This window comes from Corythoichthys intestinalis, chromosome 5 (genome assembly GCF_030265065.1).
Source record: "Corythoichthys intestinalis isolate RoL2023-P3 chromosome 5, ASM3026506v1, whole genome shotgun sequence".
In the NCBI taxonomy this organism is placed as follows: Eukaryota; Metazoa; Chordata; class Actinopteri; order Syngnathiformes; family Syngnathidae; genus Corythoichthys; species Corythoichthys intestinalis.
The window spans coordinates 40452189-40478181 of record NC_080399.1 but is presented as its reverse complement, the minus strand read 5'-3'; the positions used below and the strand labels follow the sequence as shown (position 1 = coordinate 40478181).

Sequence of the window (25993 nt, the reverse complement as noted above, 5' to 3'; positions counted from 1 at the left end):
AACACCACTAACCCAGCAGTCATTTAAAACTGCATCACAAAGATTTTTGGAACAAATACGAGGCTGCTGCTAGCGGGAATGCTAAAGCTATTGTAAACACAAACTAAACTACGGGGCTTGTGACGATACAGAGTCGGGTTGTTTGGGAATGCAGCCCAAGGTGGGTGGTAAACTCGCATCTAAGGCTAAACACCGGCACGACTCGAGACCGATAGTCACAAGTAGCCGTCTTCCGACGGAGCCCGCCACTCTGGCCGGTCCGGCAGGCCGTTGCCGCCTAGCCATAGGCGGGGCGGGCTGAGCCCGTTTTTTTAACCAAAATGACCCGAGAGCCAAAGCCCGGATAAAAAAATAATGCAGTTAGTACGACCACCATTCTTCAAGAAAAACATGCCAATCACATTTCACCACGGACATTTGGACAAGTAATGTCCAGTAAGCAAGCTTATCATGACGGCACAGTGGTTAGATGATAATTTAAACATGCAGAAAACAAGGTCAGCCAGTCAATAATGCATTCAGTATGTAAAATGACAAGCGGTCAGATGACTTTGTAACGCTGCCATTATTTTCGGCATAACAAAAATCAGGCATAAAACAACACGCATTGGGATGCGAGCTCCAACTCCGTCCAAATAGCACCGGCATGTATCAGTTTAGCTGCTGTAAAGCAAGTGTCATGAGTGCTGCAAATTTAAACAAAGCGCTGCAGAATGGGTACATGACATCTCGCTCTTTTGAGTTAATCATTTTTACAATGTGCAACAATGCATATAACATTAGCAATCACTTTTCAAATTATTTAACTTATTTGTCTGCTCAATTACAGTCACAGTGGATAATCAAAACTTATTGGCACTTATTAACACATCAATTTAAATATGCACATTCCTGTTGTAATGAAATAATAATATTCTGAAGCCACAAATATTCAAAATCTTTCCTTCTTCCATTTTTTTTTTTTTTTAGGATTAAGTATAATAATGTATTGCTTAAAATAAGGCTGTTAAAATTATTTTCAGCTAGCTATTTTTCTTCGAAGAAATCTTGGCGAAATACACTTGAAGCGCTGGCAGATAATTTCACTTATTTCCAATAGATTGACACTTAAAACTGATTAGTTTAAAGGAGGTGTGTTTTTGCAGTGTAGTATTGTTATATATGTTAGGAAGGGCTTACTTTTAAAGGCATTTTTGTGCGACTTAGGTATATATAAGTAATTGTTGCCAAAAGTTTTTATATAATGTCAGACAATCTGTCATTATTTAGATGTTGGAATTGACTACTTGTTCATATTATATTGTTGAAAAAAAGAGCAATAAATTATATTTTTGCACAGTAATATATTCTCTGGTGTATACTTTAAATTTTTACATAAATCTTTTAATAGAATTATCGGCTTGACATTATCGGTTAATCGGTTGGAATGAGGAGGAAATTATCGGTATCGGTTGAAAAATGTATTATCGTGCATCACTAAAAATTATATATTTATTATCGGTTATCGATATCGGTATCGGCTTTGAGGAGCAGGACGTTATCGATATCGGTTTTAAAAAATGGATATCGTGCACCCCTAGTTGCCCCCCATCTCATCTGGTTAGATGGACCTCCTCTTGTTCCCTTACTCTATTGCATCTCTACAAACTGTAACTCCGTCTGCTAATTCCCATTAGCAGTCCTGGTGCATCTTGTCTATCCATCCTGGGAGTGGATCACTCCTGACTGAGGTTCTCCCCAAGGTTTCTATTTTTTTCCAAAGTGTTTTTGGAGTTTTTCCTTGCCAACATGGAGTGTCTAAGGATGAGGGATGCCCAGGACTTTGACTTGAAATTTATTTACATCATCTATTGTTTCTGACTGTGTATCATATTGCCTCTGCAAAGCCCTTTGAGACAACCTTGTTGTGATATAGGGCTGTACAAATAAAATAAAATTGAATCGAATTGAACCATTGAATTGAAGATGTAAAGGATAGCAAAATATAAGCATGGTGTGTCCATCAATGAACTGGGTCAACAAGAGGGCCATAGAATGTCAATCTCGGCCGGCAGCCCTCCTCCATTCGCCAGTCTTTACAAGTTAAGATGACAATTCTTATTGTGGTAACATCGTCAAAGAAATCGCCAGCTTCATCAGGTTTTTATCTTTTATTCCAACAACTTGTTCAACACAACACGCCTGTTGACGCCAGCATCAAATAGAAAGTAAAATAGAACTGTGCTCTTTTGCTCACTGTCGCATCGCCCCGCGGTGCGTTCAGCAAAAACAATTCCACCACATTAGAGCCCGATTCATTACATTATTATTACTATTATATTATTATAAAGATTATGACTTTTTTTCATAATTTGTTTTTCTCTTTGTAATTGCTATTTGCAATAGTAAAATCAGTATTTATTAAGGATTTAGTGTAGGTTTTCGGGCTGTGGATCAAATTAATGGAATTATAATGTATTCTCATGAGAAAATCCTGCTCGACATATGACCATTTCGACTTACAAACAAGATCCTGGAACGAATTAACTTCGTATGTAAAGGTACCACTGTATTTGGTTATCAGTGTCCACATGATGGCGCCACAAATGCAGAATTCACACATCTTCACTTCAGTTTTTAAGAACACTCGTTTTCAATGTCCAAAATGTGCCAGATATCCTGATACGTGTAGACATGGAACATATCAAAAAGAAGGCCTTTTCTTCAGTTGGCCTATCATCCACACACACATTGAAGGTTGAGGGTTCTTAAAAACTCCGTCCAAAGTGAAGATGTGGGAATTCTGCGTTTGTAGCACCATTATGTGCACACTGATAACTGAAGATTTAACTATAGAAATGTCACTGACTGCAACAAACTTTGACCCTACGACACACATGAGACCAGCGTTTACATTTGGCGCAAATTAGACAAGTGCTTTTGGTTGGCTGTGGAAGTTTTGTTTTGTTTTTTTAGGGCTGTCAAAATTTTCGCGTTAACGGGCGTTAATTAATTTTTTTAATTAATCACGTTAAAATATTTGACGCAATTAACGCATGCACTGAATGACCCACTCGCACATTGCCTCAGACAGATTACAATGAGGCCGTTTATGGACATTAAGTGTGAAGAGAATGCCACCGGCCGCTTGGGGGCAGCGCCGTTCCATACTAATGTTATTTCTTCTAAACGTGGGAGAATTAGTAGTTGTGAGATGTTTATGCTGTATGCACAAAGCAATGCAAATTGCCATTTGTGCTCCACACATATTTCGGTAAAAGCATTTCTTCTAGTGACAATTATGTGTCTCTTGTTGTATTTTGGGTAAGATATGTATAGGTCACAAAAAGAAAAGCACTTCAGTCTATAGTAATGAGGCCCTATTCTCACAGTTAAACAACAATGCAAAATGAACTGGCATTCCATATCAAAATAGCTATGGAAAATACACGTAAAACTTACTCAGACTTTGGTCAATCTATTCTTATTATTGTTATTTTTGTTCTTCTTATTATTATTATTATATTAACTACTTTTGATTGAAAATGTTACATATTTTATTCAAACGAAAACAAAGAGGGGTTTTAATATAGAGTTACTATAACTTGCAACTATAACATTTATCTTTTAAGAACTACAAGTCTTTCTATCCGTGGATCACATTAAAAGAAAGAATGTTAATAATGCCATTTGTGGATTTATTGTTACAATGAACAAATACAGTACTTATGTACAGTATGTTGTATGTATATATCCGCCTTGTGTCTTATCTTTCCATTCCAACAATAATTTACTGAAAAATATGGCATATTTTAGAGATGGTTTGAATTGCGATTAATTATGATTAATTAATTTTTAAGCTGTGATTAACTCGATTAAAAATTTTAATCGTTTGACGCCCTAGTTTTTTTTCTAAAAACAAGCTGGTATGGATGTAATTATTTTTTTCCTGACATATTAGGCAGGATCCTCGGTTCAAAAACAAACAAAAAAATCCCTGCTAGGTGTATACATGGCCTAAGTGTCAGCTTTTGAATAGCCGTCTGCTGTAATGACCAGTGTCCCCAAAAAGGTTAGACTACATCGCCCCAAGTTTCACAATCTCTTACTTTCAAGGTCTGACATAGTAGGACAGGGATTCATACCGACAGTAGCGGAAGTGTCAGGTTGGAAACTGTTATCACAAAAGCGTCGAAGGAGGGAGGTCTTTCCAACATTGGAGTTCCCCACAAGAACGATTTTAAACAGCCGGTCTGGCAGCGACGGACTGCTTTCCTCCTACATACAGTACACACAAGCAACAGTGATCAAATGAAAGTTTGAAACTAGCAAGGATACAAAGAAAGATGCTAATGAGCTTACATTTATGCTGTTCTCCTTCCCAACAGGTTGACCCCTTGGAAACATTGGCGTTTGAAAGACTTCTCCAACTCCGTTCGACTCTCCGTTCGACAAATAAAGCTGAGCAGGGTAAATGTCACTCATCACCAAGTCTATATTCTCTTCCTGGTTTTTCACTTCCTCGCCTTCATTATATGGCTGAAGAGGGATCTGGCCATGGCCGCCATTTTGGAGCAAATGTGGGAGGTGGTCCTCCTCAATAGAGATGATCCTCGGTAGGTAACCTCTGGTCACCTCTAGGCCACATGGGTTCTTTAACATGTTGGCTGAGTTCTGCCTTACATCCTCTTCCACATCCTCACAGCTGATATACATAAAAGATAATTCACTTAAAGCTGCTATGAAATACTACAACAAATGACTTTAAAATAATAGACTATATTTTTTCGCCAGTTCATCAAAAAAATAAAAAAAAATAAAAAAAATTTAAAAAAGGGAACGATCCAAATAGATATTTTTTTCTTCGCTGCCTATGCCTCTAAAAAAATCTCCAAACGGAATATGATGTCACACCTCGAATGAGATGTAGTCTGCCAGCGTACTATCCATAGGCTTTCTACTGTATTTTGATGTTGCCATGTGACAGTTTTTGTAATTCTGCCAACATGTACTCGCAAGCACTGCACTCGACAGCGAGGCAGGATCATCAATTATGCTTGTGATGTCACAATCAGAATTGCCAGGTAAAACAGTGGGTGTTCCCTAGTGCATTGGTGCATTACAATATCTATGAAAGGGTAAACAGTGAGATTTTAACGCCAAATTCATTTTCTACATGTAAAATTACATTGGTGTAGTCATTTTCATTTTTTGACATGCTCACCATTTCTTTGGATCTTTAACGTAAATTTGTTTTCAAATTACAGTTGAGTCAAATCAAATAATTGTAACAGAACAGAACAGGGTTTTGGGGGTTGCACAGCACAACATGATGCTTTTACCTTTTTGATAAGTGAGTGTCTGTCCCAGCATTACATAGTGGCCTTGGCTGCAATCTTGTGTTATCACTATTATGGGGATTCTGTAATGCCAAATAAATATGCAATCATTATTACCATCATTCTGACAGACACACACAGTTAAGAAATTATTCTTTCCTACATATCACAAACCTGAAAGAAAATGTCTTTTTCATCTCGTAGATGTTTGTTCACTTCCCTGAAAAAAAAAAAAACAATATTGAAGACAGTTCAATATAAATTCAATACTGCACATTGCAATCCTTAATTAAACAAACAAACAAACAAACAAAAAAAGAAGCCCACAAAGTTAGGCCTGACTTCCACAGTTGTTGAGATAAAAACGCCACGTCACAGTAGAAAAGTGGGTTACATCTTAAACCGCTAACTCAGCAAAGAGTAAATTTCATAGAGTATTATAAAACTATCAATTAAAAATAAATAAATCTAAACATTGTAATGTTGTGGCTTTTTAGAGTTGACGTTCACACACCTCATCATGTCCAGTTGTTTAAGAAGGCTTGCTCGCTCACGCTGCAGTCCTTCTGTCATTCGGTATATTTCCCTGTGATTGTCATTATTAATAAGACTGTGTCATATTGTGCCTTTAGTGCAAGTGCAACAACCGAGAACTAGGTTCTAGTTGCTTACATTTCTTTCTCCTCATTGAGTCGTGTGGACTTCTGGTGGAGCAAACTCAATTGCTCTTGTGCCAAAAGCAGCTCTTGACTGGCTTGATCCAATTCTTTTGCCAGTTCATCATTTGTTTTTTTCAGCTTTACATTTTCAACCTTGGTCACATGTTGCACACTATGAAGCTCCTGACACTGATCTTCCAACTGTGAATGAATATTTATGGCAAAAAAACAAAACAAAAAACAAAAAAAATCACATTATAATTACCGTAATTTTCGCACTACAAGGCACACCTGACTATAAGCCGCCACCCACCAAATGTGACACGAAAACAGCATTTGTTCATAGATTAGCCGCAGCTGTCCTTATTGTATTATGGGATACTTACACCAAAAGATATGAACCGGTAACACCTTATTTGACAGCAGCATCATACGACTGTCATAATACCAAATGCACAGAAATTAAGCTTTCAATCAATTGGGCAGAGCTTCAAGAAGCTTCATTTGGCCATTACTGCTCCCTTGGGGAGACAGTCAACCTCTGCAGCCACCTGCTGTCAACCCAGTTGTTGTCCAACATGCCTCCTAGCATGCATTGCTCCAGATGAAAATAACAATCAAAATTCAAGTTATGTGCTAATTATTTATTCAGTTACTGTAGGTGTTTCATTCATTCCTCAGTCATTAGAGTTATCCGGCAAATGATCTTATGTTTAAATGGATGTAAAAGATCTGAGCTGGACATACAGAGTATTGCATAAGTGAGTACACCCCAAACATTTCTGCTGATATTTAAGTATATCTTTTCATGAGACAACAATGACAAAATGACACAATTAAAAGTAGTCTGTGTGCAGCTTATATAATAGTTCAGTCTTCAGAAGAGGCTTCCTCCTGGGGTGACAGCCATGCACACTAATTTGATGTAGAGTGCAGCGTATGGTCTGATCACTAACAGCCTGAGCCCCCACCTCTTCAATTTCAGCAGCCATGCTGACAGCACTCCGGACTAATAAATTATTTCAAAAAAAAAAAAAAAAAAAAATGCGCAGAGGGCTGCGTTTTTTTTTATTAAACTTTCCCAGCGTTATTTCGTTGTGTGAATGCTTTTATAATTCTCATAAAAATATGTAGACTATTTAAATATTGAGTAAACTTGCGTTTTTTTCCTGCCAACTGAGAATTCATTACGAAAGACACTTTTATTTATGCACACAAAGGCAAATGTGATCCTTTTGAATCTTCTCCTCTGTGTGTCTGTAAAACCGTGTTGTTGTTTTTTTTTAAATATTAAACTTTCCCAGCGTTATTTCGTTGTGTAATTGATTTTATAAATCTCATAAAAATATGTAGACTATTTAAATATTGAGTAAACTTGCGTTTTTTTTCCTGCCAACTGAGAATTCGTTACGAAAGACACTTTTATTTATTCACACAAAGGCAAATGTGATCCTTTTGAATCTTCTCCTCTGTGTGTCTGTAAAACCGTGTTGTTGTTTTATTTTTTGTTTTTTTATTAAACTTTCCAGCGTTATTTCGTTTTGGAAATGATTTTATAAATCTCATAAAAATATGTAGACTATTTAAATATTGGGTAAACTTGCGTTATTTTGTCTGCCGACTGAGAATTTGTTAGGAAAGACACTTTTATTTATGCACACAAAGGTAAATGTGATCCTTTCCAATCTCCTCTGTGTGTCTGCAAAACCGTGTTTTTTTTTTTATATTAAACTTTCCCCGCGTTATTTCGTTGTGTAAATGCTTTTATAACTCTTATAAAAATATGTAGACTATTTAAACAGTAAGAAAACTTGAAGAAATGAAAATAAATTGCTGCTGCTGCGGGGGGGTTTTTTCCGCATCACTCGGCTCGGGCATGCAAATCTAGTTAATTGATCTGGCCGGTCGGGCTTCAATACCAGCGGGCCGTGTCGCGTTGGGCTGGAATTTTTTAGGCCCGATCTAACCTCTCCGGGCTTGCTTTGAATGTAAAGTAGCTCTCTCTACAGGTAAACATGAGAATAACAATACAAATAGGGAAACCAAATCCATTGCATCACCGGAATTGCGCAGGGAAGATTTTTGAACGTACTTATATATTTTAAAATGCGCTGAATCGATTCAGCGTGTTGCCCGCATCGAATCGAATCGTCCCTGCCCCGCATCGGGATGCATCGCCGCATCGATTATTGTTGACACCCTTATTAATTTTGATTGTTATTTACATCGGTAGCACTGCAAATCTTTCTAGGAGGCATGTGTTACCTAATAACCCCCCCCCAAAAAAAAACAACAAATAAGCCGCACTGGAATATAAGCCGCAGGATCAAAATGAAGAAAAAAAGTAGTTGCTTATGGTCCGAAAAATACTGTAGATGTGCCCAGATTTTGTGTTTATCATTCAATAATACCCCACTTAGTGCATCACTGACCACACAAGGACATTGAAAAAACATAAAAAATCATCACTTACCCTCCTCTGCTTGTGAAAGAGCTGTTCCAACTCTTTCTCCTTGGTGGTTAACTGTCTTTCAAGGTCTTGACTGCGAGACACAAACGTCTTATAGTCCTTCAGAGATGAAAGAGAAAGTTACAAGCACTGAGCTTGAGGACGACAAAGGAATCATATGCAAAGTTTTATTTTCCTTGAATGGTAAACTGATTTGCTGTAATTGTCCAATTCATTTTAACTTTGAGGCCTGACAGTGAGTGATCAGTGTGGCTGTGGCACTGAAATAAACTGCCAACTCTCCCAGTTCAAATGAATTTGACATCCATTTCTTTCTTATTGCAGATAATGATTTATATACAGCATTTTTTTTTACCTGCAACACAATCCGTTCTCTTTCACTCTTTATTTGCTGCTCCATTTCCTCGTAAAGTCGATGGATCTCATCATCATGTGTTGCTGCTTTTCTATAGGACATAAACAATTAACACAGTACTGTTTTCAGTATACATAACAAACATGGCTACATTTATTTTCAGATTAAACAGAAAGCATAAATAAACTCAAAGAAATCCAAATGTGTGCTATATCTTCTGACCGTTGCAGTGCGCTCTCCATCTCCCTCTTTTCCTGGTTCGCCACTATTATCTGGGAAGTTACCCTTGCCAGGAAGTCCTCAAAATTGGACAAGAGGTGTGGCTCATCCCGCCGTAGCTGAGCCCACAAACTGCGTACCTCTACAGGACTAAAGATACAGAGGGTTACATTGTAATATACAGTAGAAATCATCACTTAATAGATGCCTTTGTCACGTCCTTCACAATTAATAGACCCAAATGTCAACATGACTGCAAATTGGAAAAGAAGAGCATTAAAGTGAAACAGTTGAATGCTCTTCTAAACAAAAAGTTCCTGACCATTTTCTGGAAGACTGTCTTTTCTATTTTGTGTTGTAATAGATGTCAAATAAGGATCAATATAGGTTAGTGCTACTCAAAAGGGTTGGGTATGAAATGTTTTATCTCTAACTTTGGATATGGTGGGCATCACCTGCTTTATGAATGCATTTTTTAGTTGCCTGTGAAAAAGGAATAATATAGTGTAACTAAAGTTGCACCGATACCGATACCAGTATCGGCAGGGGGCGCCGATCCGGCCCGAATTGGTGGTATCGGTATCGACGAGTACCAACAGTTAGGGCGCCGATACTATCTACTGTCCTCCCCACGTAAGATAACTTCCCAAATCTCGATGCATGACATCTGTATGTCTTTGTCTCAAAATTACCAAACGAAATTAACTCCTCCATCTTCAATTTTAAGGAAGTTAACTACAACGCATACCAGCGATGTTACGCTGCTCATCTAACATGGCATTCACAAACGATTAGCATGCGTAAGCTAACGCCTGTTATTATAGCGCCGATGGAATCAGAAAGGTTAAAACCGTTGGAGACTAAACAAACTCAGAGTTTCATGATGAACAATGAGTGGCAAATTAAGAGCGCCATACTTCAAACTCGTCCTGTTTATGAAAGTCGATTGTCATATGTGTTGTGCAGTAATGAGCAGAAGTGACTTCTGTGGCCAGAAAACACTCAAGCGGCGCAGCGCGCACACTAGATATCATCAAATAGCAACCTAGATGTCCTATGTTAGATCCCATGCTAACTCTCGCGCGCACACACTAGATATCATCAAATAGCAACGTAGATGTGCTACATTAGATCCCATGCCATTAGCTGCGTGAGCCATATACACTGATGAATTAGAAACCGCCATGACTGAATGGAAGTTAAGCAGGCCAAATCAATCCATACCAGTGACTATAGATAATGCTGCAAATACTGTTAATTCAGTACATGTTACAGATGGACTCGGACCACAAATAGGCTGCTTATATGGTAAATATAGCTGCTAAGAGAGCTGCAGCAATCAACTGTGTGCCCAACTTTATAAACAGTAAAGATTGTTCTCAGCACTTTTATACAAAATATCTTCAGATCAGTATAAAGTAAGCCCATAAATATTATGCACTAAAATGCTTGTTTATATGATGGCACTGTTATTTTTGCTTGTTAGCAAATAAAAATAATAATAATAACAACAATTGTAGTTGTTAGTAGTAGTAGTAGTAGTAGTAGTAGTAGTAGTAGTAGTTGTAGTTTCAGTTTCAGAGAATTAAATGTATTGAATTGTATCGAAAATCGTACTGAACCATGACTGAACTGTATCTTTGCATCCCTTGTACGTACATATATACATATATACTTTTTTATAACCAAAAATAGGCACTTGCCCAAAATTTTTTCGAATGACTTGAATATATATATATATATATATATATATATATATATACATATATATATGTTTTGTTTTTTTGCTAACAGAGTGGTATTGGAATGGTATCGGTATCGGGCGATACTGCACAGCCAGCTATCTGTATCGGTATCGGGCCAAAAAAATGGTATCGGTGCAACACTAAGTGTAACCCCAATTTGGATGCCACCACAGTAGGGATTATTTTAAGGATTTACCAAAGTTGCTTTAAATTAAGTGATGCCATTAACTGCAGTTCATAGAAAACAGGCATATATCACTTGCTATGACTAAAACGGGCATATGTCACTAGCTATAATAATTAAAACTGGTCTAGTTATTAAGGCGTTATTGTACTTAAAGGAAAACATGAGAGTTAGTATAAATGACCTTCATATGAAAGATGGTTGCTCAAGGAATATAAATATCCAAATCATAAACTTTATTGTAACAAAGAAAAGACTTAAAGCAACACTTGGTAGCTTTTCAGTTTTGGTCAATTTTAGCGACAAAAGCGGTAGTGTTTTGCCTTAAGGAAGACTGTGTTTCTCATGAGGAGCAGCGCCGCGTTTCCCGTGAGGACCAGCGCACACCCAAAGAGTGCCGTAAAATCATCAATGAATCAAAAATCAATCTCCCGGTCGCCTGCAGATGGATTAAACAACATTTCAGTTTCCAGCAGCTATGTGATGGACGAATAGTAATAAGGTAATGAATCCAGTTGTGGCTTGTTGCTAAACAATAGCATATGACAGTTAGCAACCGTGTGACTCATCAGTGCTGATGAGTTCGGTTGAGGTAGGGGGTCCAGCCAGCAAGTGAAAGCCAGGCCAGTGTTTATTCTCTGTATCCTGGTAGCCTCTCTTTTTTTTCCTCCTAAGATCAAACTTTTTGTCTCTTTTGTTGCTCTGCCATCTTTGCAGCATTCGTGCGAAAGCGTTCGCATCGAGTTCCGTCTTTATAATGAATGGGGAAAGAGGGAAGTAACAAATGTCGTAAAGCAGTCAGCACATTTGTAGGTTTTTTTTTTTTTTTGGTATGGCAGAGTTGCTGCCACCCTCCTCGACGTTGATCAGTGCCGGTGAAAGCGATATAGACCTCACCAAGATATAAAAGAGGATTCTTTCAACTAGTTGTCAGTAGACATATTATCACAAATGTTTTGAAAATATTTTATAAAGGCTGAGACCTATCTTGCTTTACGCAAAAAAAAAAAAAAAAAAAAAAAAAGGCACCACTTGCAAGCTTAGCCAGCACATAAATGCTGATACTCGAAACACACCTGTGCAATGTCTTTTTCTCCTTTTTCCATGTGAGACTTTGTTACAATTTTTTCCCCCAAATCTTTACATACTTGATCAAAACGTTTGTATGCACTTTAATTATTGTGTGGATTTCATTTTAGGAAAAACACATTGGAAGAAGTAATACGACAAGATTTTTTTTTCAGAGCCTCTATTTAGGAAAGCACAAAATCTAAAATGGACCGACACTGAGATAATAAATCATACAAGCACTCAAAGTACACTTGGGTTCACTGAGAAAATGAGGATTTAATTAGCACGCCACAATACATATTTTTCTTGAGAAAAGCCATGTGTCCTTCTAGTAGCAGATTGGAAAATGAAACAAGGCTGCACAAATTATAATTTTCCACGACAGAAACATTCTTTTAGTCCCCTTGAATGGAATAGGAAGAATGTTCAATTTATGAACAGCTACCTATAGGACCATTTCATAATAAATAGAGTAGAAACATCTTTGTGAAACATGTGAAAACTACAGATCTCTGACATAGAACAGATTTTAATTTTGAGAACTACAACAATGACAAAAAGGGTCTGAAATGAGATCCAGGAAACGTTTTCAATATTTTGAGACTGAACAAATAAGTGACTCACAAAATACTCACTCTTCAAAGACCTTGTTGGCTCCGAGGCGCTCCATCAGCATGGAAAAATGCTTCTCTTCTTCATCCTCTGAGGCTGCCGAACCCTCTTCCCACCGGCTCTGGTAAAGCGCTTCCGTAAGCTTTGCACGGGGCGGTTTATCTCCCATGCCTTCTTTTAACAAAATGTCTCTGCCATACAGAAATTCACCTAAAAAACATTTGATATCCAAAATATTAGGAGCACTGACTTTTTCCATGAGAAAATACAATCGAACATACTAAAGCCAGCGGAAAACTCATCGAGTGTGAGAAATCCATTGCTGTCAGAATCGAGCGTGTCAAATACTTTCTCCAAGTCGTCCGCATTGAGAGGGACTTCACCAAGCAACCTCTGTTTTCGATGACATAAACAGCTGTTAGTGACAATGGATAAAGGATCAAGGACAATACAAGAGTGAAGCTATAACAACAGCTACCTAAGAGCTATTAGCACTTCCACTGTGCAGTAATAATAATGGCGTACAATAACAATAATACATTCTTGGGTCACCGCTTTCAAGCTGCTCTAGAGTGCTTTATGTAAACCAATAGCCGCTTCCTTTATTAGTTCTAACCACCGCAATAGATATGATTTGTGAGTTAACCATACTGTTGTTACATGCACATGTAACAGGCATCAACCAGCTGAAATATTCCCAGTAAAGATCAAATAAGATGCTCAATGATTGACTAGAGCAGCTGACCAGAACTGGGGCAAACACATCTGTTTTATTTTCAAGTGCCTTCTAAATTTAATCAGCTTTTCCAACAGTTTACAATGGTAGAAAATACATACTCAAAATACTTTGCGATATCATAGTATAGTAGATCGATGCTATTTAAGAGGGAAAAAAAGTAATGCATGGGAAAAAATGAATACTTCATTATCTCTTAATTAATATTAAATACAATGGTGAAAAACATGATGTTGATGAACCACATAAATGTTTAATGAAATACGAGTTCAAGATTAAATATTTCACAAAAAAAATAAAAGTACCACATAATTGAGACTATTTGACATAGGGGAGATTCTTAAAGGAAACCTTGGACTTAGACTTGTAGGCTCCCATAAGCCACAATTGTTCTCTTTATTAAAATATGTCATTAGAAACACAATATTTTTGCCATTAATTTAAAAATCTACAGTGCCCTCCATAATTATTGGCACCCCTGAAAAAGATGTTTTTTTTAGCTTCTAATATATATTTTTTTAATTCAAATAATATGGGACCTTAATGGAAAAAAATAGAAAAATCCAACCTTCAATACTAGTGCATTCATTCAGTGGGGGGAAAAATCCCACATAAAAAAAAAATTATTTGACATCAAATAATGTGTGTCACAATTATTAGCACCCCTTGTGTTAATACTTTGTGCAACCCCCTTTTGCCAACAAAACAAGGTCTGGGGACTGAAATGGCACTGGGAGGAGCTTGATTTTGTGTCTGGTGAAACATTTCTGTGTAGATTTGGCCATGTGTTTAGGGTCATTGTCTTGCTGAAAAGACCCAGTGACCACCCATCTTCAGCTCTCGGGCAGAGGGCAACAGAAACGCCTTTTTGAACACCAAATTTATTTTTATACAGAAAATAATTACAGTACATCCGAAACAAATGAATATAACAATATATTCGAGATAAAAAAGCATGGTATTTTGCCTCATTCAAATCTTAATATCTGAACATTTGAATACGTAAACTAAAGTGCAATCACATTTGTAAATGAATGGCTTCTGGTTTTTGAAATGTAAATACACCAATCTATTGTGATAAAACAACAAAATTGCAATAACTGCATTAACCATCAAAGTGAAGTCTAACTGTAACTGTAGTCTTGAAACAATCTAAATAAGGAAAAACATTGTAATAAAATAATGCAAACTGGTTAAACTAAAAAGAGTAGCTAAAATCTGTCATGACAGAACATCTCTTCAATGATATCTGGCGCCACCTAGCGTCGTTAATGGGGAGAGTAGCCGAGATCTGTAATGACTAGGGGTGTAACGGTACACAATAATCTCGGTTCGGTACGTACCTCGGTTTTGAGGTGACTGTCCGGTTCATTTTCGGTACAGTAAGAAAACAAAATGCAAAATATAAATGTGCTATTTGTTTATTACACACCTTTGTGCTTTCAACAATAGGAACATTAGCCTATACAAAGCTAGAATTCTGCTCAAAAAATAGAGGGTATTTAAAGATAATCCAACAACAATTTGCCTTTCAGACCCCGCATATTGGTCAGCTTTCTTTCTGAAAGAAAGAAGAAAAAAAGTCCTGTGCTAAAGAGAAAAGCAATCCCAATGACAAAGATTTTAACATGTATTTTACAAATGAAATGCCTCAATTAATCTTTTTTTCTTCCTATGGACGGTTTTCAAAAGCATTATTGGTGGATTTTTTTAAAGTTAAAGCGCCACACAGAAATTAATTTAATTGTGTAAGCAGGATCTGTGTATTATTCTTTTTATTTAATTACAGGTGTTTTAGCTCATTTCATTTTATTTAAATGGGCTATTATTTATCTTATTATGTGTTTATATTTTACAAATGTGATGAAGTATTCATTTATATTGTATATTTTATGTTGTATAACTTTAGTTCCTATGTGAATATTAGTTCCTACTTGTTTTGTTGTGGTAGGAGGGTTTTGTATTGAACACGGGGCTGTGTTGGTTATTATTATAGCAGAGAAGACAGCAGTAAATCAACAAAGACAAGTCAACTGTGCCCTGATCTACCACTCAAGAGATCTGATGGACTCAAAAAGTGGGTTACGATTAGACCTGTCGCGATAACAAATTTTAGTGTGCGATAATTATTCTCATAAATTATTGCGATATGCGATATTATTGCCCCCCCAATTTTTTTAAAACTAATTTACAATAACACAGTGAGAATACATTATATATTAATAGATCAAGTACACCCATTTAAACGCGATATTGACTAAATTCAAAAATACTTTTTAAGAAATCACTAAAAACAATAGACCATGCCTCTTAAGTAAAAAACAACAATAATGATACCGCACAAAAACACAGAATAAATAAAATGTGTTTTAAAAAAAAAAAATGCAATTAATAACTTATGCATTTAGGCAAATGAAAACTTTTCCCATCATAGCCTCTGCAGCGGTGTTCCATAGGGATGCAACGATACAGTTAAGTCACAGTTCGGTACGATTTTTGATACGAGGGACACGATTTTCGATCCGATTCAATACATTTAATGCTCTGTAAAAAAAAAAAAAAAAAAAAATTTGTTTCGGGTTTTTTTTTTTTTTTTGCTAACGAGCAAAAATTAAATTGGCATCATATAAACATGCATTTTAGTGCATAATATTTATGTGCTTACTTCATACTGATCTGAAAAAAGTTTGTATAAAAGTGCTAAGAACAATCTTTACTGTTTGTAAAGTGAGGCAGGGCACACTGTAGACTGCTACAGCTCTCTTTGCAGCTAGGTTTACTACATGAGCAAGACATCCTATTTGTGGTCCGAATCCATCTGTGTCACGTACTGAACTAACAATATTTGCAACATTATCTATAGTCACTGGTATGGATTGATTTGGCCTTCTTAACTTCCATTCAGTCATGACAGTTTAGAATTCATCTATATAGTATATGGACTACGTGTCCCATAATCACTCTGGGCTCACATAGCCAATGGCATGGAACGTAGCACTTCTAGTTTGCCATTTCATGATATCTAGTGTGTGGGCGCATTAAAAAAGTTAGCAAGCACCGCTGAAGTCACGTCTGCTCATTACTACACAACACCAGACTTTCATAAACAGGATGAGTTTGAAGCACAGCGCTCTTAATTTGACACACGTCAACAACACCGGCGCGCCGTAGATGGTCCACAGTCACTCCCGAGCACTGACGCGGTCGGCATACGTTGAACAATAGGATATAATGGGAACGATTGGCTCCGGCGCTAGTTTTTGCCAGACCTGGAAGGAAGATGCATTTTGCGCAGTTGGTAACGAACTTTTAACAGCATGTCAGCCGCACGCGCGCACGCACGTGCACGCAAGGCGATAAATCGCAGCGGGAAAATTACCGCCTTCATTTTAATTTATCGCGCGATAAATTGAATTATTGCATATTGCGACAGGCTTAGTTACGATTGCATATTAGTTTGAAAATCGACCGGAACCACTGTATTTTTACACGAGTGACTTCCGGTCTGCCCAATTCTAGCTACCTGTAGTAGTATTGACGCAGGAGGGTCGCGTCTCGCGTCAAATCATTAACTCTGCTGTTCTTTTCGCGTGCGTCGTGTTGAGCCGCTTCTGGGACGCGTCTAACACGCGGCCACACTGCTACTGGTGTGCATTGGCTGATTGACTTTAACGCCTGCGTTTCGCTGCGTTCTCGCAGCGGCCACGTTGTCGCGCCATTGATGTTTCTGGGTTTTACTGTCGTACCATGTTGGTCCTCATTATAGTAGAGAAGACGGGAGTAAATATAATCTACACAAAGAAACTGTAACCCGATCGACTCACAGCCTAAAAAAGTAAGGGTTACCTTACGTCAGAAACTCGTTCGGTACGCCTCCGTTCCGAACCGAGCACTACATACAGTGCCTTGCAAAAGTATTCGGCCCCCTTGAATCTTGCAACCTTTCGCCACATTTCAGGCTTCAAACATAAAGATATGAAATTTAATTTTTTTGTCAAGAATCAACAACAAGTGGGACACAATTGTGAAGTGGAACAACATTTATTGGATAATTTAAACTTTTTTAACAAATAAAAAACTGAAAAGTGGGGCGTGCAATATTATTCGGCCCCTTTACTTTCAGTGCAGCAAAATCACTCCAGAAGTTCAGTGAGGATCTCTGAATGATCCAATGTTGTCCTAAATGACCGATGATGATAAATAGAATCCACCTGTGTGTAATCAAGTCTCCGTATAAATGCACCTGCTCTGTGATAGTCTCAGGGTTCTGTTTAAAGTGCAGAGAGCATTATGAAAACCAAGGAACACACCAGGCAGGTCCGAGATACTGTTGTGGAGAAGTTTAAAGCCGGATTTGGATACAAAAAGATTTCCCAAGCTTTAAACATCTCAAGGAGCACTGTGCAAGCCATCATATTGAAATGGAAGGAGCATCAGACCACTGCAAATCTACCAAGACCCGGCCGTCCTTCCAAACTTTCTTCTCAAAAAAGGAGAAAACTGATCAGAGATGCAGCCAAGAGGCCCATGATCACTCTGGATGAACTGCAGAGATCTACAGCTGAGGTGGGAGAGTCTGTCCATAGGACAACAATCAGTCGTACACTGCACAAATCTGGCCTTTATGGAAGAGTGGCAAGAAGAAAGCCATTTCTCAAAGATATCCATAAAAAGTCTCGTTTAAAGTTTGCCACAAGCCACCTGGGAGACACACCAAACATGTGGAAGAAGGTGCTCTGGTCAGATGAAACCAAAATTGAACTTTTTGGCCACAATGCAAAACGATATGTTTGGCGTAAAAGCAACACAGCTCATCACCCTAAACACACCATCCCCACTGTCAAACATGGTGTTGGCAGCATCATGGTTTGGGCCTGCTTTTCTTCAGCAGGGACAGGGAAGATGGTTAAAATTGACGGGAAGATGGATGCAGCCAAATACAGGAACATTCTGGAAGAAAACCTGTTGGTATCTGCACAAGACCTGAGACTGGGACGGAGATTTATCTTCCAACAGGACAATGATCCAAAACATAAAGCCAAATCTACAATGGAATGGTTCAAAAATAAACGTATCCAGGTGTTAGAATGGCCAAGTCAAAGTCCAGACCTGAATCCAATCGAGAATATGTGGAAAGAGCTGAAGACTGCTGTTCACAAACACTCTCCATCCAACCTCACTGAGCTCGAGCTGTTTTGCAAGGAAGAATGGGCAAGAATGCCAGTCTCTCGATGTGCAAAACTGATAGAAACATACCCCAAGCGACTTGCAGCTGTAATTGGAGCAAAAGGTGGCGCTACAAAGTATTAACGCAAGGGGGCCGAATAATATTGCACGCCCCACTTTTCAGTTTTTTATTTGTTAAAAAAGTTTAAATTATCCAATAAATTTTGTTCCGCTTCACGATTGTGTCCCACTTGTTGTTGATTCTTGACAAACAATTAAAATTTTATATCTTTATGTTTGAAGCCTGAAATGTGGCGAAAGGTTGCAAGGTTCAAGGGGGCCGAATACTTTTGCAAGGCACTGTACCAAAACGGTTTAATACAAATACATTTACCGTTACACCCTTAGTCATGACAGAACATCGCTTCAATGATATCTGGCACCATCCAGCGTCGTGAATGGGTATAATGTCTAGACCGCGAATATAAGACGACCCCCTCTTTTTCAGTCTTATTTCAACGCAAAGAACACCGTCTTATATTCGGGCCAATACGGTACGTCTTTCTGTCTGTGGTACCCTTTAACTCGTTCCTAGTGATGACGATATACATCCAATTCGTTTCAACAGGGAAATCTGGCAGTGAATGATCACATTTTAGTGTCATTGACAGCAATAGATGTTTAATCCATTTGAATTTAAAAGGATGGCAGTGAATGATCACAGCGACTCAGTTCAAATGGTATTAAGTGTGTTAACTAGTGGTCAAATACAGCTGAGGTCATTCCAGCAACTCATGACAGCAACTGCCACATAGTATTTGTCAAGGGAAGAAAAAAAAATACAGAGGCACACCTCCACAAGCTGTGTGGTATCAGGATACGTTTACTTAACTATTACCTTTGTCTAAATCTGGGTGGGGATAAGCAAACTTAAATAAATTTCTTGGACACATCCATTACGTCAGAGGATTGGAATAGTTTGAAATAGCAACGAGTGTCTTAAAACATAATAGATAGATATTGTAACTAACAGCCTCAAGTAGTGTTCCACTCTAAAGCCTCATTAGACCAGGCTGTGATATCAAAGCTTTGTTATAAGTGGTTGTGTTCTCGAGTGCTTCATCAATAGAACGGCAACATCTGAGGGCCAAGTAAATCTGCACAATAATGAAAGTGGAGAGCTTGGATCACAAAAGCATCTATGTTGCTCACTAGACACTATATTTACCACCTTTCTCTTTCACTTTTTATTATGCATCTTTCAGTAGCACACACGTGTTCTCTTCATGTCTAATTATCAGTATCAGTAATGAGAGAACAAATAGTCCTTGCATTGAAAATTTAGTTAAATGGGAGTGTGAACGTCTGCTATCCCATTGTAATGTGTTGTAATTTGCAAAAACAAGAAAATAAATGTTAAAACATCTATTCATAAAAACCTTAACCTCTGAAATGATTATAAGAACAGCCCAAATATTTAGGATTTTTTGGGATGTCTCGAACTGTCATGCCTCGGAGCACCATCTAACTGGCGTGTGAACAGTCATGTGCTTGGAAATTTCAGCACTCACATGAAGCTCTAGTTTTCCGATAAGAAAAACAGTACAGTATTGAAAAACCTAACAAAATAAAACTTAGGATGGATAAAAGGATACTTAATTTTAGGAGCATGGATACCAGCAAATCGTCAGAGCATATAATAAATTGGTACGAAGAAAAACGCATTCTGAGGGGTTCTTTTGAGAGGTGTACTTTTCACAAACGAGCATAATTATACTGTAGAAATTACAATATAAGTATGGAAAAAGTTTGTGCATTTAGGATTTCGCAATACAAATTTATAAAGTTTTAAATGTAACAATGCAACCACAAACAATGGTAAATGGTGTTATACTTACATAGCGCTTTTCCACCTTTCAAGGTGGAAAAGCGCTATAAGTAGTTAATGTTGATCATCTCACCTGCATGTCACGTTGAGTGATGAAGCCCTTTTTTTCAATGTCACAGACCTGGAAGAACTCGCGTGTTTTCTCCAGGACCATGTTTTGACCAACATCCCGTCTTTTCTGCTTTGCCCCTTCATTTCCAGATTTCAGGGGCTCTTCGTTGCTTCCGTGCCCTTGCTGTGCTGTTTTGGACCCAGCAGTGGGGTTGGTGAGGGCAGATGGAACAATTAATGCCGCCATGGTAGTTCCGCTGGAGGGAGCTCGCTGTGATGTGAGCACCAACGTTAAACTTCACATGAGCGAAGTGCGCAGGGGTTGGATGACGACAGAAGTCCGGTATACAGGTGCCAGAGCATCAGAAGCTTTCAGCAATGTAATACATCATCTCTTAGCAACCACCTGGTTGATTTGGCACTGAAAGATAGCAAAGAGATTAAAAGATATTATTTGGATAATGTGTTTAAAAGAGGTATGCATTTATTTAACATTTTTCAGTTTAAGTGTTCTGTATTTTATTTTGATTGCCAAGAAAAGCATACTCCAAGCATCCATTTAAATGTCCCTCTCAAAAAATAAGCTATTAGGTTTTAGAATTTGAATAGTTTTGCTTTCATTCAAGGATTGAAAAACATGATTAACGTGAATGTTACTTGGTCAAATGCAATTGAATCCTGAACAAGGAGGTATTCTTTGTTAAGTCACAAATTATTCTGTGGTAAAATGCAGAAGCTGAAAGTCAACACTATAATCTCATTAGTATTTTGTTTTTCAACCTGTCTTGTTCAGCTGCTTGACACAGAGAATGGAAAATGAGTGTCCGATTGGTCTGAACAGTTTTAATGTACCACATGGGAGTATGACATACTCCCATTGTGATCATTCAACGTGCCTCGTTTATTAGGAGAAAGCAGCGAACAGCAAGGGGTTATGGGGGGACAGAAAAAAAGAGAACAGGAGAGAGAGACAGAAGCAGCACAAACAACAATAAGAAATACATTGAACGCATACACTATGAATATGTTGGTCGTATTTCCGGTTGACACCATGTGGGGGGCCTGATGACCAAGGAGAAAGGGGGGAGTGGGGCCGCGCCCGCCAGAACCACCTGCCGCATGGCTAGACAGGCACCAGGTCCCCCAACACCCCCTGCCCCAGACAACCCCCGACCCCCCAGGTTAAAATGTAACTTCTTAGAAAATCCCGAGTTCCCATTTCAAACTTCTTTGTCTATTGTTTAAAGACATTAAAAGCACTTTTGAGTCACCCACAGATTACCAATCAGTAAACAAAGGGATATTTCATGTCTTTTAAGAAAGATTTGTGTAAACTTGTGTGCGGGTCTCTAAAAGATATGTGACCTTCACATTGGAGACTGTTTCCTTTTTCTGATGCTAACCTTCTTTGACAAGTAATGGACAAAATAAAAATAATTTTTTTTAAAAATGCTGGTAAGGCAAATAGTGTCCTGTCAGACTGGTTTCATGCAGGCTGAAAAAATAAAAAATGAATAAAAATCAAAGTGCACTAGTTTGGAAGACTGCCTGCACAGTCAACTGGAACAGTCGATTTCTAAACATTGCCTAGTGCAGTGTTTTTCAACCGGCGTGCCGCTGCACACTAGTGTGCCATGAGAGATCGTCAGGTGTGCCGCGAGAAATTATCCAATATCGCTTATGTTTTTTTTTTTTTTTTTTTTTTAAATATAACAAGGGGAAGTGCACCATAATAAATAGTTAAAGCTGCCTGCATACAAAATGTAGCACTATTGTTAACTTCCACTCGGCAGGTAGGGAAGCTAACCAATGCGCCATAAAGCTCGAGCCAGCGGCACAGCCATCAGCGTCCCCACATGAAGGAATCGGCAGGGAGATTTCCACGCTCCACAACGGACCTGCCTGTACCCATTACACTATCACTTTAGGAATCACGCTAGTCCCATGAGAACTGGCAGCGCAGGTGATACTTTAATGCAGAAGTTGAGACTACAGGCAGTTGAGAGGAACAGTACATGAAATCAGTTGCCAATAAATACACTGCGAAACTTCATGGTGACCTGATATACAGTGAAAATGAAGTAAGTAATAATTTATAATATTACGGTATTAGGGTGGCCCCTGACAGTCTGATTATCAAAGTTTTTAAAAACGACACCTCTGAAATCAAATTGGCTCCTGGTAAAGATTCTGAACCAGATGAAGGCCCTAGTATGAGTTGTGGAAAAAACAAGGGAAGACTGAGAGCTCAAAAGATAAGGCAATACAGTGAAAGCTATGTGTCGTTTGGATTTATTTTCACTGGGTATGACACGAAACCTACTCCTTTGTTTCACGTTCCATCAAATATCACACTGAGTAATTATAAATAGTGAGAATTTAAAATTAAATATACTGTAGTCATTTTGGAAATTTTTAGTTTGTGGTGTGCCGCATGATTTTTTTCAATGTAAAAACGTGCCGTGGCTCCGAAAAGGTTGAAAAACACCGGCCTAGTGGATAAACATGGAACACCGACAAAATTAGCCACACAAGTACAAACTAATGAGAGCCATGACAAAAGTTCTCTCTCTCAAAAAGATAATTGTTCTGGACATTGTCAGATCAGTAATTACTTTAAAATTGTATTGGCTAGGATTTTAAAGAAATAGCATCAGTTTGATGCAGAACAGTACATCAAACTATAAACAAAAAAAATATATAAGACAAATTGAAATGATTACGCTGCCATATTATTGAAGTCGCAAGTGATTTTACAGTAAGCGTGTCAGTTAGTTGGTCCACAAACAACCAGGCACGCTAGTACATTCTGCAACTTCTTGCAAGTACAACCAACGCACAAAAAAATCACAAAGCCACCACATGCAACTGATCCCTCTCGAGTCGAAAAGAGGAAACAAGAAGAGGAAGTCAATCGTTTCTTTTTCATTGTATCATTTCTCACATGGTGGGCTGTCGGCTGGACTAAAGGTTGTATTAAAAAGTCTTTCAGGGTGTTGACACTTGACCAGAGGCATCTGAAACACAATTTGTTCAGGCAACAAAATCCTCCAGTCCTTAATTGAATTGAATTCACAGTTTCACACTCAGTGGGTTATTTAAAAGAACATCTTAAATTATTTCTAAATCTCTTAGGAAATACGCTGTAACAAAACGAAATTCAACATACTGTAACTTAACTTGAGCATGATAAAGTTAGGGTATATTTTCAAGACTATCAAAAACTCTGTAGGCACTTTTTTTAAAGCATGGGAGGAACTGACATCTCAAACTAGCTCCATGCTTGAAGGCCCTTTGTTGACATGAAACAGCTGCCGTGCAATGGCCGTTTACTCAGAGATGTTCACAGCACACAACGTGACTAAGTACCAACATGAACCAACTACCTGTACATTTTAAAAGTGTACATCGAAGTTAGTACCTTTTTGTTCCAAACGTTTGCGGGTTATGGGGGAGGGGGGGCACATGCTTCTCTTTGCAAACAATGGCACATAAATATAAGTGTTATTACCCATATTGTTTCTTCATGACATTTAAACTGCCTACAGCTGCAGCACGTTTCTAATACAGTATTTTAATGTTTGGCAATTCCAATAAAATATTAACTGTCTTTATATCTGAAATAGGAAGTAAACAGTAACAGACGCATTAGTTCATTTTATTGAGGAGGGATGACCTCAACGCATTGCCAAATGACTCATTAAAAAGTGGAGAAAAGAAAACTACAATTAGTTTGACAATTCTCCGAGTTAGAACTCATTTTCTTGTGTAATACTTCCAGGGACCACCGAAGGCCTCTAGACGTTTCAGGCGTGTGTTCTTACACTTTTTTTTTTACACGTACGTTCGCTAAAATAAATATCTGGAAGCAGTCACAACCTCGTGCCAGGTTCAACTGCTTGAATTCGGTTGGTTTAAGATGACAAAAGACGTACGTACCAGGTAATCGAAACGGTCAATTCTCGGTGGATTGATAGCTTAACTTTACCTGTTGAGTTTGACGCAGAATGGTGGTGACGGCGTGGCAAGTGTGCGAGTGGTGGAATTTGAGTGACTGCACGCCGGATGGGCAAACAAAAGGGGCGGGGCTGTTATCGATGGTTACTACAGCAACGCTTGTCCATCGTGTCCTCACAGAAGTCATGATACTGCAATACATTAAAAATATTACCGTATATTAATTAGTAAAATGAAAAGGAAAAAAAGGTTATTTTTTTTTCATGTGCAATGGCCAAATGTGGGTATTTAATTTTAGAACAACAAGAGCAAATACTTTTATTTAAATGGTTCTACCAATATTTTAAACCTCCGTAAATACAAACAAATCATTTGCCCCCTCACGGGATCATTTTGAGTAGCGTTGTATTGTGAGTGTTTAGCGGACATGAGAAAGACGCAGTATCCAGAAGCATCCACTAGATGACAGTGTTGTCTATATTTCGTCTACCTTAAAATTTGATTTAAAAAAAAAATACTACGAGCAGTCTTTTCTATTTTTTACTCACTCACAAAGCTCTTTTTGTTGTCGTCCTAATCATCCCCTCATGATTCTGGCCACGTTTGCTAAAATGCAAATCACATGAACAGATCATCCAAGCCAAGACTGAAAGTATAATGACAAACAAATATGGTATTATATAGTCAACATTTGGTCCAGTTTTTGTGTTTCTGAAATGTAAAAAAAAAAATGACTCAGGCCATTATTTTTGAAAGAGATGACATGTTGTGATTTTCTTGAAGACATGTGCTAATATTGTAATGAAGTCGTTATGCTGTACCTATACCTGTCCATTGTATTTGAATAGTTTATAATTATACATTCACTGCCAGTGACAGCGATAAATTTCAAATCATATGAAATGTGTTCAGATAGATGTGATCTATTGCTCCAAGACCAATTATTTATTTATTTATTTATTTATTTGTCTGCCTGACAGTATTTTCCTTACATCAAACAAATTTATGTACATTTAATGAGAGGGTATGTGGGGCTATGATGAAACAAGCCAGCTTGGGTGAATTAATTGACCAATGTGGATGAGTTCTATTTTCACGTTGGTAAGCTGAAACCTACTGTACCTAAAGAGGTTAGTGCCACAATCTTTTCAATATGAAAAAATGACCATGAAAAACATGTACGGATGTAGCTAAATACAATTGAATAAAAAGAATTGTCCAAATACTGTACAAATAATTTTCTATCCATAAGCATATACAGGTATATTTACAAATCTCACATAAACTAGGCTTACCACTACCCATTTTCTGCTTGTCAATGTAAAGTAAAAATAAGCAGTTTAAAAAATACAACCACGTATATTTGTGCTATAATACTGTATGCAACCCCCAGTATATGAAAGCCGGTTGTAACGCACATATTTAACAGGGGAGGGCAGCATAGTATTTTATTTAAAATAATAATAATAAATAAATAAATAAAATACACTATTTCTTGCTTATTTAAATGTTTGAGCTTTTTCTGTTACTAAAATTGCAGAACACGTCCGTTAAAGCGAAAT

The 25993-nt window shown here is 37.8% G+C and overlaps 1 protein-coding gene across 2 annotated transcripts in view; it reads right to left on the bottom strand.

The window, feature by feature from the left end:
* cracr2aa (calcium release activated channel regulator 2Aa) overlaps window positions 1–24530 on the bottom strand; it is a 34850-nt gene extending 10320 nt beyond the window's left edge. The window contains exons 1-13 of one of the 2 annotated variants that reach the window (XM_057837280.1): window positions 24463–24530; window positions 20497–20895; window positions 12915–13026; window positions 12657–12843; window positions 9025–9171; window positions 8803–8893; window positions 8451–8546; window positions 5991–6178; window positions 5833–5904; window positions 5493–5538; window positions 5322–5401; window positions 4342–4684; window positions 4125–4257 (exon numbers count right to left, since the gene is read on the bottom strand). In XM_057837280.1, coding sequence (XP_057693263.1) covers window positions 4125–4257; window positions 4342–4684; window positions 5322–5401; window positions 5493–5538; window positions 5833–5904; window positions 5991–6178; window positions 8451–8546; window positions 8803–8893; window positions 9025–9171; window positions 12657–12843; window positions 12915–13026; window positions 20497–20721 — 1720 coding nt within the window. In that variant the 5' untranslated portion in view covers window positions 20722–20895; window positions 24463–24530. Of the gene's footprint in view, window positions 1–4124; window positions 4258–4341; window positions 4685–5321; window positions 5402–5492; window positions 5539–5832; window positions 5905–5990; window positions 6179–8450; window positions 8547–8802; window positions 8894–9024; window positions 9172–12656; window positions 12844–12914; window positions 13027–20496; window positions 20896–24413 lie in introns of both variants that reach the window. The other variant, XM_057837281.1, reaches the window with a different exon arrangement.
* Window positions 24531–25993: the final 1463 nt, after the last annotated feature.